The 17,915-nt window shown below is 42.6% G+C and overlaps 2 protein-coding genes across 6 annotated transcripts; both read right to left on the reverse strand.

Annotated features, from left to right (window-relative positions):
• Positions 1-133: 133 nt before the first annotated feature.
• On the reverse strand, positions 134-14,741 carry hgs (hepatocyte growth factor-regulated tyrosine kinase substrate). Of its 5 annotated transcripts, none has more exons than XM_036147925.1 (20): positions 14,594-14,741; positions 11,612-11,696; positions 11,381-11,456; positions 11,009-11,101; positions 10,223-10,340; positions 10,069-10,121; positions 9,844-9,912; positions 9,563-9,687; positions 8,738-8,849; positions 6,876-6,974; positions 6,699-6,794; positions 6,512-6,550; positions 6,228-6,392; positions 5,030-5,243; positions 4,776-4,948; positions 4,552-4,692; positions 4,283-4,463; positions 3,312-3,442; positions 3,045-3,227; positions 134-1,472 (listed from the first exon to the last, which is right to left on the reverse strand). In XM_036147925.1, the coding sequence occupies exons 1-20, from the start codon at positions 14,628-14,630 to the stop codon at positions 1,362-1,364; spliced, it is 2,301 nt and encodes a 766-aa protein (XP_036003818.1). In that variant the 5' UTR covers positions 14,631-14,741; the 3' UTR covers positions 134-1,361. The 5 variants fall into 5 exon arrangements, with proteins under 5 accessions (XP_036003818.1, XP_036003820.1, XP_036003819.1 ...); XM_036147927.1 differs by having other exon boundaries at positions 5,030-5,240; positions 8,738-8,822; positions 10,223-10,346; XM_036147926.1 differs by having other exon boundaries at positions 8,738-8,822; positions 10,223-10,346.
• Positions 14,742-16,945: 2,204 nt separating this feature from the next.
• cldnk (claudin k) lies at positions 16,946-17,915 on the reverse strand. Its single transcript, XM_021320716.2, has one exon. The coding sequence runs from the start codon at positions 17,898-17,900 to the stop codon at positions 17,253-17,255; it is 648 nt and encodes a 215-aa protein (XP_021176391.1). The 5' UTR covers positions 17,901-17,915; the 3' UTR covers positions 16,946-17,252.

Here is a 17,915-nt window from a genome sequence, read left to right on the forward strand (position 1 = left end):
TAAGTCCCGACCCGGGGACCTTTTTTTTCTGTCTAACCACGGTTAAGTAAAGGCTACCAGAGTCAAAAAATGAAATAAATAAAACTGCAAATCTTCCATGCAGGTGGGATACAAAACAAAGTGGAAGCGAGCAGACAGTAAGAATCTGTTTATTAAATATAATTTTAAAATTACTTTAAAGTCAGACAGATCAGTACGATGGAATTAAAGAAGTTCACACATGGAAACTGAAGAGATACAGAAAATGTGATACATACATGCAGCACGTCATGTTCATTCTATAAGCATTTCCACTTCTCTAAAAAAAAAAAAAAAAAAAAAAAAACAAGTACACTTGAGAAAAGAGTGCCCACCTGAAGGTTTCCTGCAGCTCACTTCCCACGTGATTATTACACCAGAATGAACATGAATTTTTGACCGCCGTAGTCACCTTTAACGTCAAATCCATGCTTGCTTCCTCCATGTGATCTTTTGCTTGGCAACAACTGACGCTTTGATAAAAAGGGATGCCTTTCATGGTTAGGGCTTCCGGACTGATTTTTAGTATTTCTTGGTAGCCAACTGTAAAATGCAATTACTGAACTAATCAACAAGGGTTAGGTTAGACAACACTTCTATAGTTTAGAGATCCCCTCGACGCGTTTACCGATTTTAGAAGCTACATTCAGACGCAGTCCAAGCTGTACACAAATAAATCCCAGATTTGCGTCCATGAGAGGGACAACTGGAAAACCAGACCTGGAAAAAGCTCTGAGCCGGATGAAGGCGGCCAGCTTTCACAACACAAACACTCCTCGCTTTAGAGCTCCACCGCCTAAACACCCACATTTCCTCAATCACTGACGAAAACAGGCTGCAACATCTCACTTCCATTCCAGAAAATAAAAATCAATCCAACATGCTAATGATTTGTTTTAGAAAAATATGAAACAAAAGACGCTCGTGTCTTATTTTTGTCTTCTAAATAGCCTCGTATTTTCTTATTCGTGTTATCTTGAATACCACTGACTGGTTTTTGCTCTTCAGTTATTCATTTAATAAAGAAATACTACATACATATCAGCTGAAAGATGAAAGAAGATGAAGGGTCTGGGTTATGGGGCTGTCGGTGAAGATTTTAGCCCCATAGTCTCTCACCTGATGGGGGGGAAAGAGGCAAGGAGAGCAACAGTTCTGCAACATCATCACAATATTTCACTTTGCCACAACATCACAGCAAGGTGGAAGGTGGGAATTTAGTTTGTGTGTCCAGAGGAGGAGGAGGAGAAGGAGGAGGGGGGGGGGGTGATCGGCAGCGTCCAGGTAAGGGGCGTTAAAGGAAGAGAAGGTGTAGTGTGTGAAACTTTGCAGCGTGGGAGCTTTCAGTCGAAGGAGATGAGCTGTGCCTCCGCACTGCCGGGGACCGCTTGAGGCACCTGCTGCTGTGCCTGGGGCTGCTGTTGCTGCTGCGGCGGGCCACCGGGGGGCGCAACCTGACGAGAAGAAAATGCAAAGGTTTAAAAAATAAATAAATAAAAAGTTAAAAGGTTCTACTTCTTAAGGTTAAAATGCCTTAGGGTCTAACATCATAGATACTCTACCTAAAAAGCCCACAAGCAACCTGAGAAGCTGCTATCCAGCGCCAGTAAATCCCAGCTTCCCAAAAAGGCTTTGACAAACTGGTTTGTCGATTAGCGTGCAAGCATCCCATCACAGCTCCGGTGCTTTGCATAAAGTAGTGCATAAGTGTGAAGTGAAGGGAAAAGCATACACGCTTTGTAACATTTACTGGTAAACATCTGAGTTGCACCAGACCCTCATTTGCTCTGATGGTCCTAAAAGAGAAGACCCAGTGGATTGAATCTCTACTGAGTCCAACGATGCCGCTAAAGTTCATACGGGAAAAGAGAGCTGATCACCCCGATGGGAAAATGATCATTAAATACAGATGAACAACAGAGCTACTGGAAAAAAGAGACACTATCCAGTCTATTTTAATCAGTTTCTAAACAAGCAACGGTTATAAAGACATACCGCAGAATAATTGCAGCTGAGATTTTAGCAAAAGGCAGTTTTACTAAGAGGGGGCTTAAAAAGATAATGCAAACAGCAGTTTTGATTTTTATATAAAAAAAAAGTCTGAAAGCCTGGTATCCTTTTCCTACAATTAGACAATTATGCACTGCTTCATGTCTGTTTATTACAGAACACCATCGCCCCCCAAAATGCAATGAAGGAACATATATGTGTACTTTTGCAATGCACCAACTCTTCACCCTGCTCTAACCCATCCTGACCAGCAGGTGGCGTTAGGATAGGCTGCGGTTTGTGTTCTCTATATTCAACGTGATCCTCTCAAACGGGGAAGTGGCCATGATCCCAACAGATGGGACTACCCCGCCATATGCCTCTGATGAAGGAACTTCCTGTTTGAACGATTCAACAGGTTGGAAACGGCGCTCATCCTAAACTGTGGCTCTCTGACGGGCTAATATGCCGAGCCCCCTCCTCCTATGGCTTCAATTTTTATCCACAGGAACACAAAAAAAGAAAAATACCCAGATGACACCAACATTGTGGTAAATGGACTGAATTTATATAAGCCCTCTCTAGTCACACTGACCACTCAAAGCGCTTTACACTAGAGCCGCAGTCACATACACGTTCATACCCTGATCCGCAGATCGGTAACCGACTTGGGGGGTTAGGTGCCTTGCCAGGGCCACACCGACGTGTGAGGAGGAAGCTGGAATCAAACAGACATTTTTTTTCTATTTGCGAGACCACTTTTGGAAATGGGGTCCAGATAAGCACCTAAATGCCCGCTTCGTTCCCCTGGAGAAGCTAATCTGGATAAACCCAGAGGATACATACCAGCCCGAAGTAGTACTTCTTTAGAACATATCAGGGAACTTAGAAATTAAAAAGCCTTACTGCATTAAATAGGTGCTATAGATATAATAGAACCCCCCACAAAAAAGTAATAAAAAAAACAAATCACAAAAACCATAACAATGTATGTTTAGGAGTGTATAAGAAAGATTTAGTGCCAATATTCAGCTGACCTGCTGGTACATGGGCTGCTGCCCCGGCATGTAGGGCTGCTGGGGGGGCATGTTGGGGTCCTGTCCCGGCAACGCTGAGATCATGTTCTGCATGTTGTACGGCTGGTAGCTCATGTAAGCCATGCCGTTGGTGGGCGCTGCCTGCGACATCTGCGGTAAACTCTGGGCTTGGGAGGCCACGTTCTGCGCACGACACAGAACAATTAGAGGTTTTTAACTTTAAACGCAGCGGCCGAGTCAGAAAACGTCAGACACTGAGATCCACACCTGGTAGGGCTGAGTGGGAGTGGGCTGATAGTTGGAGTACTGTGGCGTAGATGTGGGCGGGGCCTGGCCTGGAGGAGGCTGTCCATTGGTGCCTGCAGCCTGGTACATGTATGCATTAACCATATTGGGATCTGGTGGAGGACAAAAAAAAACATTAAATGTTACATTACTGATATTAAAATGCTCAAGTTTACATCTGGAAATATATGCAGAAAACGTTTTACATCAACACTCCGTGATGATGGTCTGTAGCTGAGAATTTGTTTAGGTTTTAGCAACAATATGTAAATATGGAGTGAGTGTAACGCTGGTCACTGAGCAGCTCAAACCAAGCCAAGCCAGAAAGTCCAAGTTACTTGTTGCTTCGAAACAAAAACAAAATACTTTTTTTTTTTTACTCTACAGTCGTTTCCTTCATCACAACTGATCTGGAGCTAGTATTGTAAAGCTAGATTTTACAGCTGATTATTGATGTAACATGATTATAAGTTCTGCAAGTTAATAAGCAAACTTTGGATATTTGAACACAATCATCAGGTCCTCCTATGACAGTGAATACAGAGCAATTCAGCTCTAAAAGCTTCCAAAGTAATGCTTACAGAAATGATTCATAAGAGAATACATATTACATGTTGGAATATTACTGGCTTAGGTTTGAAAAATGTAATCAGATATTACTTTGGACATTTACAGTAAAGCTTACAAAGCTCTTCAGAATAAAAGCCTCTTGTTTGATTGGTTAGATTATTGCAAACTAGGCTCCAAAATACCAATAAAGCTGAACCAGAAATGACTAAATCATGTTAGCCCTTCAGAAACAAACATTTGGACTCTTTTCTAAACAAAACTTTTGATCTTTCTAATCTAATTTTAAGGAATCATGAGGCAAACACGAATCAACTGGGGGGAAAAAATATATGCAACACAAAATGGATTTCCTGCTGAAAGTGGAGATTTTAGATCTCCCTGACCTGTGGGAGCGGGAGGCATGGCCTGGTACTGTCCTGGTGCCGTCTGGCCCGGCTGATTCATGTACATGTTGTGCATAGGCGAGCCCTCCAAAGAACCAGCGGGACTGAACGTTCCAGGGTAGCTGGGCGGACCGCCGGGCTGGTAGACCACGCCAGCAACATTAGGAGGCAAAGACTGCATCTGCGTAATGGTGAAATGAATACTTATGAGGGGTTGATCTGTTTTTTTTAAGAAAAGTCTCCTTTCAGCGGACTGATGCGGTGCGTACCTGGGCGTAGGGCAGAGGGAAAGCCGGCATCTGAGCTCTCATTTGGACCGTGTGCTTCTGCTGCTCCAGCCGCATCTGTCTCTCCTTCTCCTGCTCCTGGAGGCGCTGAATGGCCAGCTGCCTCTGCATCTCCAGGTACTCCTGGACGTCACGCAAACATGTCAGAACGACGAGAAACACCAGGACAACCAATCGATTTGTGGGGAAAAAAATAAAAACATTACCTGCTTTTTCTGCCTCATGATCTCCAGCTTCTGGGCCAGCTGGATCTGCCGTTGTCTCTCGGCCTCCTCGGCGGCTCGGCGCAGCTTCTCTCTGTGTTCGTCGCGGAGCGCGTTGAGGGCGGCCCGGGCGTCGCGCACCTGTGCCAGCTTGTCCTGCAGCCCTTCATAGTACACTGACGAAGACGCAGGACATCGCAGCTCAGAGACCGGACACGAGAAGACCAGACAAGGCATCGACCGAAGCGCAAACTCACGTCGCTTTTCGTCCAGCTGGTTTAGGATGTCCAGCAGCTGAGGATGCATGTTGTTGATGGACTGGAAGAGCGACAGCACGGCGCTGTCGTTGGTGATGCTGCGCCCGCGCATGTGGTTGCTCTTCATGCGGTTCAGGAACGTGGTGACGGAGTTCTGCAGAGCCTTGAGGAACTGCTCGTGGTTCTCCTCGGACTCGCCGTTCTGGTACGGCTGCTGGAAAAGGGGGAAGAGAAAAGACGTGAGCGGCCAGTCGCTGCCTCGACCGCTCCAGGTCAGCTGAACGCGTGTCTCAAAATCGGAGCTAAAAATAAGTATGATTTTCCTAAAATGAGTGTATCTGTCCTTGAATTGAGCGGGTAAATAAGACGATTTGCCAATGGAATAAGATTTTAGCACTTAAAATAGGAACACCTCATCTCCATCATCTTATTTCAAGTGCAGGATGTCTAAGGCTACGTTCACGCTGCAGCCTGAAGTGACCCAATTCAGATTTTTTTTGCCCATATGCGACCTGTATCTGATCTTTTTATGACAGTCTGAACAACACAGATCGGATTTTTTCAAATGCGACCCAGGCCACTTGGATATGTGGTCCTGAATCCGATGCGTATCTGATCTTTTCAGATCTGTACGGCCAGGTCGCATTCATCCGACCTGTACGTCACGATACTCAACAAACGTCACTATTCTGCGTCCTGCTATACAGAAGCGGGAAGAATGACGACACCCATAGCGGACAACAATGAGGAGAGTAGTCAATGGAGGGAAAGCTCTGGTTAGAAAATAAATTAATGACCACAAAATGCACGCCAGCATTATAATCCATGTTTACTTCTGTAAACACTGAGGACGCTCGCTACATGTGACGTCATCGCGTCCTCAAGTGCGCATGCTGGATACTTAGGTTGAACGCATTCAGTTCACACAAGTCACATATTTGGAAATGTGAACGGACACGCAAAAAAATCCAATTTCACGAAAAAAAAAGAAAAAAAAAAATCGGAATTGAGCATTAAGACCTGCAGTGTGAACGTAGCCTAATTATCTTATTTTAGGGGTCAAAATACTCATTCCATTGGCAGATAAGATTATTTACCTGCTCAAATCTAGGAGAAAAAAACACAAATTTTAAGAACATTTGACTTATTTTTTAGATCTGTTTTTGCAGCGTCATGTCAGCGCCACGTTTCCACATACCTCCACTATGCTGACGGGCTGGACAGGCAGGTGACTTTCAACAGGCTGGCTGATTGGCGGCAGAGGCTCAGCCAGCGGCACGGGCGCAGGCGCCGAGGGGGTGGGACTCTTCCGCGCATCTTCCTGCTTCTTTTCCCAGTAGGTTCTGTTCAGGTAGCGGGCCAACTGGAATTATGGGACACCAGAATGTAAACGTAAAAGAAGAAAAAAAAAAAAAGGTGCAACTATTTCCTTTAATAGTATTAATAAGTTTATTCAAAATCAAGACAAGGTGCTGAACGTACCTCGGGGTCTACTTCTTCAGCAGACGGAGCAGAGGAGTTCTGCAATGGACAAAATATTTAAAACTCATCCACCATAGCCAAACAGATTTATAAAATATGGCACATGTGAAAATTCTATACATGTTTTTATTTTTTTATGTACATGAATCAAATCTTTTGTTTTAATACAAGATGCATTCGGTCTTACCACTGGAGAGGTGTAAAGGTTGCTGACGGGGGGTGCTGAGGAAGTCACTGGGGTGGGATCAGCTTTGGGATACATCGAGTACGAGTTCTTCTGTCTCTGCAAGTAACCAATGAGCTTTGAGTCAGTTACTCTCCTCTGGTAAACGGAGGGAGAAGCAGCTACGCGAGTCTAACCCACCATCCGCTCCTTCTCTTCCGCCTCGCTTTGGGACAGAGCGATGGCCAGCTGCAGCTCCTCCTCCTCCTGCAGAGCAGCCTCGTCTTTCTTGGGGGGCATCTGGTCAGATACAGAGGCAAGACAAAGACCTAGAGATAAGAGACCGAGGACTCCGAGGATGCAGAAAAGGCTACGGCTGCACAATGCGTCTACAGTGCTGGCCACTTATTGGTAGCCCTGGTAAAAATGTGTAAAAAGCCTTAAAAACACTAATTTTTTCCCTGCACTATCATAACTTCACACCAAGCAATGTGGAAAACTCCAACCTTTAATTTGAGTACATTTATTTAGTGTTTAAAAATACCCTGTTAAGAAATATTTCACAAAAAAAAAAAAACGTTGACACTATTATTGGTACTGATGCTTTGTAAAATCCCCTTTTGTCGTCTCTGCGCTCATCTTGATCCAGCTTTGCTTCTCAAGGTTGAAGCGCATAAAAACAGGATCAACGACCAATCCTCCTCGTTCTTAAGCTCTCGCCACTGCACTGTATCTATCCTTGATTTGAGCAGGTAAATAAGATTATCTGCCAATGGAATGAGTATTTTGACCCCTAAAATAAGATAATTAGACATCCTGCACTTGAAATAAGATGATTGAGATGGAATTGTTCTTATTTTAAGTGCAAAAATCTTATATCATTGGCAAATCATTTTATTTACCTGCTCAAATCAAGGACAAATACACTCATTTTAAGAACATTTTACTGATTTCTAGTTCTGTTTTTGCAGTGTGGTTTCTCTAGGATTTAGGTCTAGGGCCTGAAATAATAATGGAAGAAAGCTCATCTCCCGTTTTCTGGCAGTGGCTCCCAGATTCAAAATTGAACTCCGCTGATCTGTGGACTCTAAAAGTTCCAGCAGTTCTCTGACAGAAGATCCTCCCATTTGCCTGTCCTGACCAACTGGCGCCCCCCCGTCTTCACTCAGCTCTTCAATAAGCTTCTGAAGCTGCTGTTAAATTCTCTGCTGCTACAAACATCTAACATCTTGGTCCGCATCTCAGCGGAGATGTCTGTGAAACTCCTGAAGTTTGCCGATGATGCAGAAGACAGTGGAGATGAAGGTGAACTGCCCGAGAACACCCCTCACCACCATCATAAACACTCCCCCTCACTAGGAACCACCCTTTCTTGGGACCTGGAAGAAGGCCCGGCAGTGACTGTACTTCCTACAGCAACTCGAGAAGTACAAACTTCCATAGGAGCTACAGGTCATGTACTCGACTGCAGTCGTTCAGGCCGTCTTGTGATTGTCCGTCACTGTGTGGTTTGGTTCATCCAAAAAAACGGGTAAAGGTCCAACAAAGTCTGCAGAGAGGATCATCCGGGTTGGCCTTCCCTCTACCCAGAACTTGTACAGGTCTGGGGTCAGAAAAAGGGGGCAGCTAACATCTCTGCAGACCCCACACACCCTGGACACAAGCTGTAGACTTTTACCTTTGTAAAAAAAAAAAACAGCTGCCACAGAAACATTTTCTTCCTCCAGGCTCAGGTTTATATAATCATACTTAATCTCTGTATGCTACCAGCGCATGAAGCACACAATCTTGGCCAATAAGGCTGATTCAGGGAATCAAAGCATACATTTTACAGTAAATGACGTTGCCAATAATTGTGCAACCTGTCATTTGTTAAACATGCATTTCTTAAGAAGAGATCCGTTCGCCTCTGAATAAATCTACTCAAGTTAAAAGGTTGGGTTTCTATGAATTTTCCTGTTTAAGATTCTGCTATTGTAATAGATTTGTTCATTTTAAGGCTTTTATACATATTTACCAGAGGAGCCGATATAAAAACCATACATGTCAGAGTAATTAAGCACCTGAGACTGTTGGGACAGAGGGCTGGTCAGGTATTCTGGGGGCAGCTCAGCTGAGGTGGTGGTGGGGGCTTTCCCTTCGGCTTTCCTAAGCGGAGGAGAGAGGGAGGGGTGGCTGGTGAGGAGAGGGGATTTGGGAGGACAGACAACCTTGTAAATCAGAGAAGAGCATGCTGATGAAAACACCAGGAACTCTCCGGGCACATGATATGCAAATGTACAGAATTATTCACTTTCCATTAAATGTGCGACACAGAAGACATTTACAGATTACAGTTCAATTCTGCCAATGCTGAGCCATGATTATCTGTGCAACACTCAAAGAAACAACATTGTCGACATTTATGGTGTTGGTGGAGCCGCCATCAGGCAGTAGAAGTCACATGTTCTCTATTTAGACTAAATGAGCAGAAATCATTCATCCAAATAAAAACCTTAAGCTCAAAAATGACGTGTGAACGACCATTTAAATGATTATTTTAACTAAAACAAGTCTACAGCGAACAAATCATCTACAAAGCATTAACAGCAGCTCTCACACACAGCTGGTTCTTTACTGCTTGTGTGGAAAAGTTGCCATCATCATCCTCTGGAGCTGCATATAAAATTTGCCTACATTTTCATATCTTATTTTTAGAGATTAATGTGCTTTTTGTTTTAGAAAAAAAAAAAGAGAAAATAAATAACAGCGAGGATAAAACCAGTCCCGCCAGTCAGTGAGTCTGAAGTGACGGAGGAGTGTTCTACGTGTTTGCAACATCTCAGCCAAAAGCCACACACTCATGCTTCAGTTTTGCCTTCACAGCAACTCTTGTGAGGGGAACTTACTTGTTTAGCTGCTCGAAGCAGGGCTCACACACACGCACTTCCTTCTCGATGCCAAACTTTGGAATGGTGGAGTACTTAGACGAGCATTTCCCGCAGAAAATCTGCCCACAGGCTCGACAGTGGTGCTGGAAAAGCAAGGAGCGCGAATCCAGGTCAACGCTGAGCTACAGCTTCAAGCATTCGATCCACACAAACCGATTTGATGAGAGGAATGAAAAGCATAAAAAAAAAAAAAAAAAAAAAAAAAAAAAGTGCCCCAGATAGGAGGAAGGCCAGCCTACCTTTCTTGTCATGACTCCAAACTGGACTCTGCACCTGTGGCACTCCTCAGCGTCAACCCAGTCTGGGGCCTGCAGAAGGCAAATGCCAGGTATTAGATAAGACACAACATACACAGACGGGACTCTTTTTTAAAAAATATATTGCTTTGGCTGAGTCCAATAATATGGAATATTTTTCTTTATATCAAAAATGTGACACTGAAATAGCCAGTAAAAAAATCTCACTCTCTCTGCTGCAAACATGGCATCACTCTCCTTAAACTCAGGAAAGACATGACCTGTAGCAGGAAAAAAAAAAAATAGTAGTTTAGAGTACAAAATGTGCCTAACTCAAGAATACATCAGTTTTTTTTGTTATAAACAGTCTGTGAACACTTACCTTCCACTTTTAAGATCTGATAGGTGTCTTGCACCACCTTGTATTTGGGTTCGTTGCGGAAGGCGTGCGCCCAGGCTTGGATCAGGTAAAGAATCTTGTTTCTGACATTTGGTTCTGTCTGTTTCTGATTGTAACAGAGCAATACACAATCAGCAAAAAAAAGCCTTTACCACATATAAAGTTTTACAATTTATTTTAATGAAATAAAATATCACTGTTGTCACACAACAGACAAAGAATCCAACGGCATCTTGTAAGATCGTAAGACGCGAGGGAGAAATTCCCCTGCTGGCTTTGTGATGTGAAAACACTCATGTCACAAGACAATTACCTCAGCAGGAAGTCGGAGCAGGAATGCACTCAATATTTAGTGTCATGTGACACGGTGGGAACCAATCAAATACTGCTGGCTCATGCTGTAACACAAGTGCCAGCTTGAGAGCAATGAGCTCTGATTGAGCCAGAGAAACGGGTGGGTAAGGTGGGAAAATGTTAAAGCACACTTTCATAAAACTTTTTTTTAATAAGAAATCTAATGTAAAGTTGTTAAAAAAGTAAAGTATGTATTACTATCAGGAGCTGTATGGTGAAATGCAGCTAAAGGCCAAGAAAATGTATATAAGGAAAACAATGTAAAGGCACCTTTATTTAAAAAAAAAAAAAAAAAAAAAAAAAAAAAAAAAAAACGCACTATTACTATAAGTTTATACTTCAATTAAATAAAAGGCTGCAGCTGAAACTGGATAGAAGTGATTTAAATTGATTTAAAATTAAAAAGGAGACCACCTTAAACAGATCCTTCAGCTCTTCCATAGTTTGTTTACTTGCGACCTCATCGTGCACCGTCTGCCCGCAGTTCTTCACCACCGACTCCAGGACCTGGAGAGACGGTTATTTTCCCAAATGCACTTTCTTACACAATTACCCCCCAGGATGTTACCAATGAATTGAACATTAATCTGTTAATTGTTGAAAAACACACAGTTCTAATAGAGTTAACATTAATACAAGTCCATCCACAAACCCCAGGTAAAATAAAAACCTGAAATATAATCTCAGTTGTTTCAAGTTTATTAGAACCCAATAAAATGGGGATATTATTATTTTATTTTTTTTACTCATGATCAAGTTTTTATTTTTCCTAGAAACAAATCTTACCTCAAGTCCATAGAGAGCCACGTGGGGATTTTTGTCATTCAGCTTCTTCTTAATGGCTGCAATCGCATATTTAGCTCTTTGGGGGAGAAAAATGTTTAGTTTATTTTTTTGAAAGGTTCAATGAGGAAAATAAGAGTTAAATATTGTAGTTTCATCATGACCGGTGTATACAGATGACAGTTAAATGAACTTAAGACATGAAGGGCGAGAAGATCAGCCTGCATGACTTACTGGGTGTCTCCCTGGCGAATGAGGTCACAGATCTGAAGAATGGATTCCCAGTCAGTCTCCAGAAGCAGCTGACTGGTTGCTTTATCTGCAAACAGCAATATTTACTTATCAGAAACAAACACAATGTTTGCCATTCTTAAATGTAATCAAATCAAGTTCTGAAGGAAGATCTGGAGAACCAAGTTCGATAATTATTTCAACAGTGTATTTTCCCATATATTTTTGAGGAAAACACCTAATATTATCCATCTGTCCCCAACAAATCCCTATAATAAGTTTGTGACCCTAATTGGTGACATTTAAAGTGGTGGTCAGATTAGATCAACTCCAGGACCTTGGTTTCTTTCCTTAAATGGACTTTTTACTTTCTAACAATGTGTCACACAAGATTGGTAACCAATCAGCTTACCCTCGTTATGCCATCACATTTTTCTGCTTCTTTAGCGCGGCTGTGTTAGATGATGACCCATATTACCTAAAAAAACTTTAGAAACCACGCTTCACACTTTTACTTTTGGTCTTATTTGCACCCAAATTAATTTCCTGCTGCAGACCTCTGGCTCATCTTTAGAAGCTCTGGACATGTGGCAACAGATGACAGAGACAACATTTCTCAGTGTTTTAAAACCTTTATTTACCAATGCAAGGGAGGCTGCTTGCACCACTACCGAATTAAGCCTAGCTTCATTAACAGACTTTAATAAATCATGCTTTAGATGATTTATTTTAACCCAAAATGGGGGGAAGGACAACAGAAACCTGGAATTTCTTGAATTTGTACAAAATCCGGTTTAATACATCCTTCACATTTTTAGAAGAACTATGACTAGGCGTCCGCTTTGTCGAGTCATGCTTTCAGAAATCAGCTTTTTTTGTACCTGACCTTTTGGTGTGCTAAAACAGCCGTTCCTGACAGGATGTTTTGCACAGACCGCGCATCAATCAGCACGAGTGGTGAGGATGTTTCAAACGCGCTTTTATAATCTATTTATAGTCATCAGGAAACGTGCACGTGTGACTCTGATGTACCTACCTACCTGCAGCAGGTTGCCCAGTTATTTATTTTATTTTTATTTTTTTTAATCAGGGGTCATATAATCTTTTAAATTTACTAAGAGTGGATTCACACGGCGTCCGGCCTCCTGCAGTACGCTGCTGCCGTCACGTCTGTTTTTTTAAAATCTACCGTCTCTTCTTTGAAAGAAGAACAGCAAGAAGTGCCTTGACCAGCGTGAATCTGATACAACATGTTCGTTTGCTACCGTGATTGGCTAAAACCAGCCTTTGGTAGGCGGGCACTGTGTCGCTTCGCCCAATCAGCTCAGAGAGTTCTGCTGAATGTCCCTCCTTTCGCTGAACGGATTCGATGGGAGCAGACCCAGATTGCTAATGTGTGGAACGTAGAGTGGCTACACACGATCGATCTGAGTTATCAGGTTAAATTTCTGTAGAAATAGAGATGTCTCTAGAGGGCGGACCAAATCCCTACATCACTACAGATAATCACTCTCCTGCTTCAGGTGATTCCAACCCTCCCTGTTTAATAGAAAGTAGTATATAAAACATCCTCTCAGCTAAATGCATTTTTTCTTGATTGATCAGGGGTTGAACCCTGAGGCTGCAGCTGTAATATTGCTACTACCGGTAGTTAAATTTTAGACAATCTTTCGCTGCAGCTAAGAGCAAATCCTGCCACATCGTTACATCAACGGTAAATCCACATTTTCCTCACTCTACTGTTTCTCACCTATAAACTATCAAGCTTCCAGCTGTCTCTGTGGCCTTTAGCGTTTTCGGGCACTATGCCCTCAGTCAAATATGGCTTTCTGCTGAAGAGGCGCCCCGTTAAAGGCCGAATACATGACTGAAATGTAAATTTACACTTCCAGACACCAGGAATACAAATAGCCCACAAATATGTCATTCACATAATTTGTGAGATTAATGTTGCACTGACTGGCGCTGCATTAAAATTACATTAATTCCTATGAATATTGCATTTGAATACACAGCTATTAACAAGCCCAGCTATAACATCCGTACCCTTACCAGCCTCCACATTTGAGGTTATGTTAAATTCATGAGTTTAAGTGGAAAAGAAAAGCAGTGATGGCACAATATCAAGGTAGGTTTCAGGGAACATAATTACACAAGCAAACAAGCTTATGGGCAGGAAACGTCTTATTGTTTTTGTTTCTAAATCAAAGCTAATGTACCATAAATAAAAAGGTAAAGCCAAATAAACAGATTATCATTTGGTTTTTTTCCCCCTTTGGGGTGGTGGATGCCGTCCTTCCAAGGATCTTGCTGATTAATTACCAGGATCTTTCTCCTCAGTTTTCACTAGAAGGATGAATTTGTAGCTGTAACCTTTTATTTTCTCAGAAAGGGTTGATCAACCGTATTTCTTGTTAATACTTTTAACTAAATTGATCTCGAACTGGGTGACTCAGAAGTGTCTACACGTACTGTTTACAAAACCCGTTTCTAATTATAACAGTCTAGCAGCTACCTAAGCAGCATGTTGTAATCTCCAAACCAAAGACTCCACTTTAACTCACATTAATGACAACCCTACAATTCGCTCTACCCTCCCCTGTTTTTTGTTTTATTTTTTTTAAATCAAGCAATGATTTAACCATTGGCTTATGTGAAATATGTTTTCGTCAAGCAGACTCAGGCATCTGAATCCAACCGACGGCCTGGTTTAGTCGGAATTACATCAACTACATTTCGTTTGTGACTCGGACATTTCCCGTTTTTAAGTAGACAAAACAAACAGCGTCGGTAAACTTCTCCGGTCGTTTTGGCAAACTAAACCGTGTCCGACTTCGGCCTCGGAACAATAGCGAGCTAAAAAGGAGCTAGCTGGCCTCAGAGCCACAGCCCTGTCAGAACAAAACGCTACAAAAACATCGCACCTTGTGACTCGCAGTTGGATAAAAAGCTGATAACTAATGAAGAAATGTGGTGCTAACTTACCGAGAAGCCTCTCAAAGGTGCCTCCGCCTTTCCCCATGGCTAGTTCAGGTGCTGAGAGTGTCCGACGAGGTGCTGCGTTTGGACCAGCGGATCCCGATGTGTTCACCGCTGAGGTTAGCCTGTTAGCTTATCTGTTAGCCACCGAGCACAGCTGTGTTTTAGTCACAAACTCTTCCTGCTTCTCACGCCGACAAACGTGGCGCGTCGCCCCCTGGTGGCGAAAGGGTGAAATCACAAGGGGAACGTCGACCCGACACCTGTACATTTTTTCAGTAAACCGCTGATCAAACTTTTTACAGATACCTTGTAAATATGTTGTAAAGCTAAATATTACAGCAAAAATACCCAGCAGGATATGTAGTGGCTTTTAATTAACTGAAATCTTAGTGCTGGCACATTATAGAGTAACGCCATAACTCAACACCCCATGATAATCTATATTTCTCTCGGCCTTCAGTGGGATAGCGTGTTGCAACAGTGCGCAGCAGGAACCTGAAATACCAAATGTTGGGCGTGGTTACAGGTATAGCAGCAGTTTGTTTGTGTCTTTTGGCAGAGTCGACAAACCCAAGTGTTGGGTTTCATGTCAAAATTCAAAACTGTAATTCAACGCAGGTGATTCACCACTGAAACGAGGTTCAGGGCTAACAAACAATTCTTATTTAAGGTTACTTATAAAATGAAAATGTTGGTTTGTCATTGAGCACTGGCTTCCAATATGAATTTTATACAGCCATAATACACTTTCAATATTAAGAAATGGAAAACATTTAGGGGGGAAGTTGTTTAATAGGCCTATTTAAGCTGCAACTGCTTTAACTGGTTTAATTTTTTTTAGATGGTTTCTTTATCTGTGCAGTTTTCCTTTCCTAAACTTGTTTGAACAGACCAAACAGTGGTGTAATTCACAGGTTATCACTGTGTTTTTTTAAAAAACACTTACAACCCATGAACACTGTGTCACGTGTCAACAACAAACTGCAACGTATTTTATGAGATTTCATATGATAGGCCAACATAATATAGAGCACAGTCAGGAACTAAAGGGTTAAACTACCTTAACCCAAATCTGGTCCTTGTTGAATCCTTCCACTTTATGTACTAGTTTGAGTTGGTCTATCTATCACATAAAACACAAATAAATTACACCTAAAGTGTGGGGTTTATATAATGTTAGAAAATGATTCTGGATGTACCTCATAAATACTGTTGTGGGGCACAGTGATGAAACAGCTATTCAGTTTTAATAGGAGATCATGTGCGGACTTTATACATAGATGCCGCGTCCCTTACAACTTTGCCCCTAAATTACTGTTGTAGAGGCGACCGATATCGTCTCGTTGTCGTTTTTAAGAATTACATTATCATCAAACCTTAAAGTCATTGCAAAACCAGGCAAACTGTTTAATAAACAACGAGTGCCGTTGTCCACCTGTGCCACTACATTTGGACCGTACTGCAGATTAACAGTATTCACAATAACACTCCACCATCACTGATACGAGCGTACTTAGGTCATGTGTGAGTCACCACCTGGCACTCGAAACACTGGCCGCTGTTGTTACGTTGGTGGAATAATGGTTCTATAATGTGGCATTGTGCTGCTCGGTCCTCTGCTGTTACGAAGAGAAAGGAGACAATGCGATGGGGCGATGACATCACAGCGGAACGTAGAAATGACAGAAATAAAACGTATCAGAAATGCTCCAAAGAAATAAAGCCATTTATTTGCTTCGGAAGGCACCGTGCAAGATGACTCAGGAGAGACGTGCAGTAGTAGTCACTATTATATCTCACAAGCAAATAAGTTTCCTCCAGTACAAATTACATCCTATATTACTGGAAAAATAAGTGCATTAGACAAAATAATTCTCAGTGTAGATCAGTGATGTTTGTCGTTGATTAACAAAACAATGGGAACATGAATTATTTGAAATAGGCCCACTTTATTTCAACTGGTATCATAACAAAGCATTAGCTGAGTTTAGCTGATTTCAGTGCGATCCCTAACCCTAATATGCTATTTGGTTTATTTTTATTTTTTATTTTTTACAAAACGTTTTTTTTTTTTTGCACTGTAAATCAATTATGTCTTTTTGTTCCTGGCACAGTGTACCCGAGGCAGGAAGGAGGAGATGGAAGATAGGACAACACGCACACACTCTTCTCAACAATATGGCTCCTCAAGCTAATGTACAAACAGCCCTATTGTTCTATTGTTTCTTCTCCATTCAGCGCAAGCGATGTTAATGTATTCCAGTAAGAGATTGTTTTTTTTCCTTTAAAAAAAACAAATGTGTTGCCGTTAATGTATTTCTACTATAATTCATGCTTAGTAAACACATACAGCTCAAAGGTTTTTAAAAGATTTTATATTGGTAAAAATGTGCACACACAATTTTCCTCATGAGAGGATACAACTTTTATTGTATTTGACTGACAGACAGAAACAAAGTGTTATTTAAAAAAAAAATAGGTATGAAATCATAAAAAAAAATTACATTTTCTCTATAGAGCTTCGTGTAGCTTTAAATAAGAAAAAGAAAAAAAATGTAAACTGGAGAAACATTATAGGCATAATTATGAAAAAGGAGCAAACTCAAGAGGAGCAAAAATGAGTCATAATGTCATCGTTTGTGGTGGATTCGACGAGGGGCTTTCAGACGTAACCTTTGACCTGTGTTGCAGGAGCCCTGCGGGGACTGCTTTCGCCGCTGCTGAAGGTGGGAGAGCCTGGGATGCCGGGGGGACTGGACCCTCCGTAGAGCAGAGAGCCGCCGATCAGGAGCAGAGCCGATGCCACCCAGCCGATGTAGAGGGCAGGGCCGAGCTCCCGCTTGTGTGGGGCTGCCACGTGCGGGTCGTAGAAATCCCTGATGATGGAATGGGCGGTCCAGCAGACAGGGACGAGGTAAAGGAACCCCGCGATGGCGAACAACGCGCCGGAAATGCGAGCGATGCGGGCCTTGAGGCTGTTGATGCCGATGCATTTGGTGCATTTGACTCCGAGGACTGCCAGGGCCAGAGCTACGCCGCAGAGCAGGATGGAGAACACAGTGAGGCCGCGGGCGGCCTGCATGTCGCTGGGCAGAGCCAGCAAGCTATCGTACACCTTACACTGGATCTGACCCGTGCTCTGCACTATGCAATTCATCCACAGGCCTTCCCAGATGATTTGAGCCGTCACTATGTTGTTGCCTATGAAAGCAGTGACCCGCCACAGGGGGATGGCGCACACTACTAAGCCACCCACCCAGCCAACGATCGACATGATCAGGCCCAGCAGCTGCATGCCCGTGGTTGCCATGACGGAAGGTGCTTT

The sequence above is a fragment of the Fundulus heteroclitus genome, chromosome 16 (assembly GCF_011125445.2).
Source record: "Fundulus heteroclitus isolate FHET01 chromosome 16, MU-UCD_Fhet_4.1, whole genome shotgun sequence".
NCBI lineage: Eukaryota > Metazoa > Chordata > Actinopteri > Cyprinodontiformes > Fundulidae > Fundulus > Fundulus heteroclitus.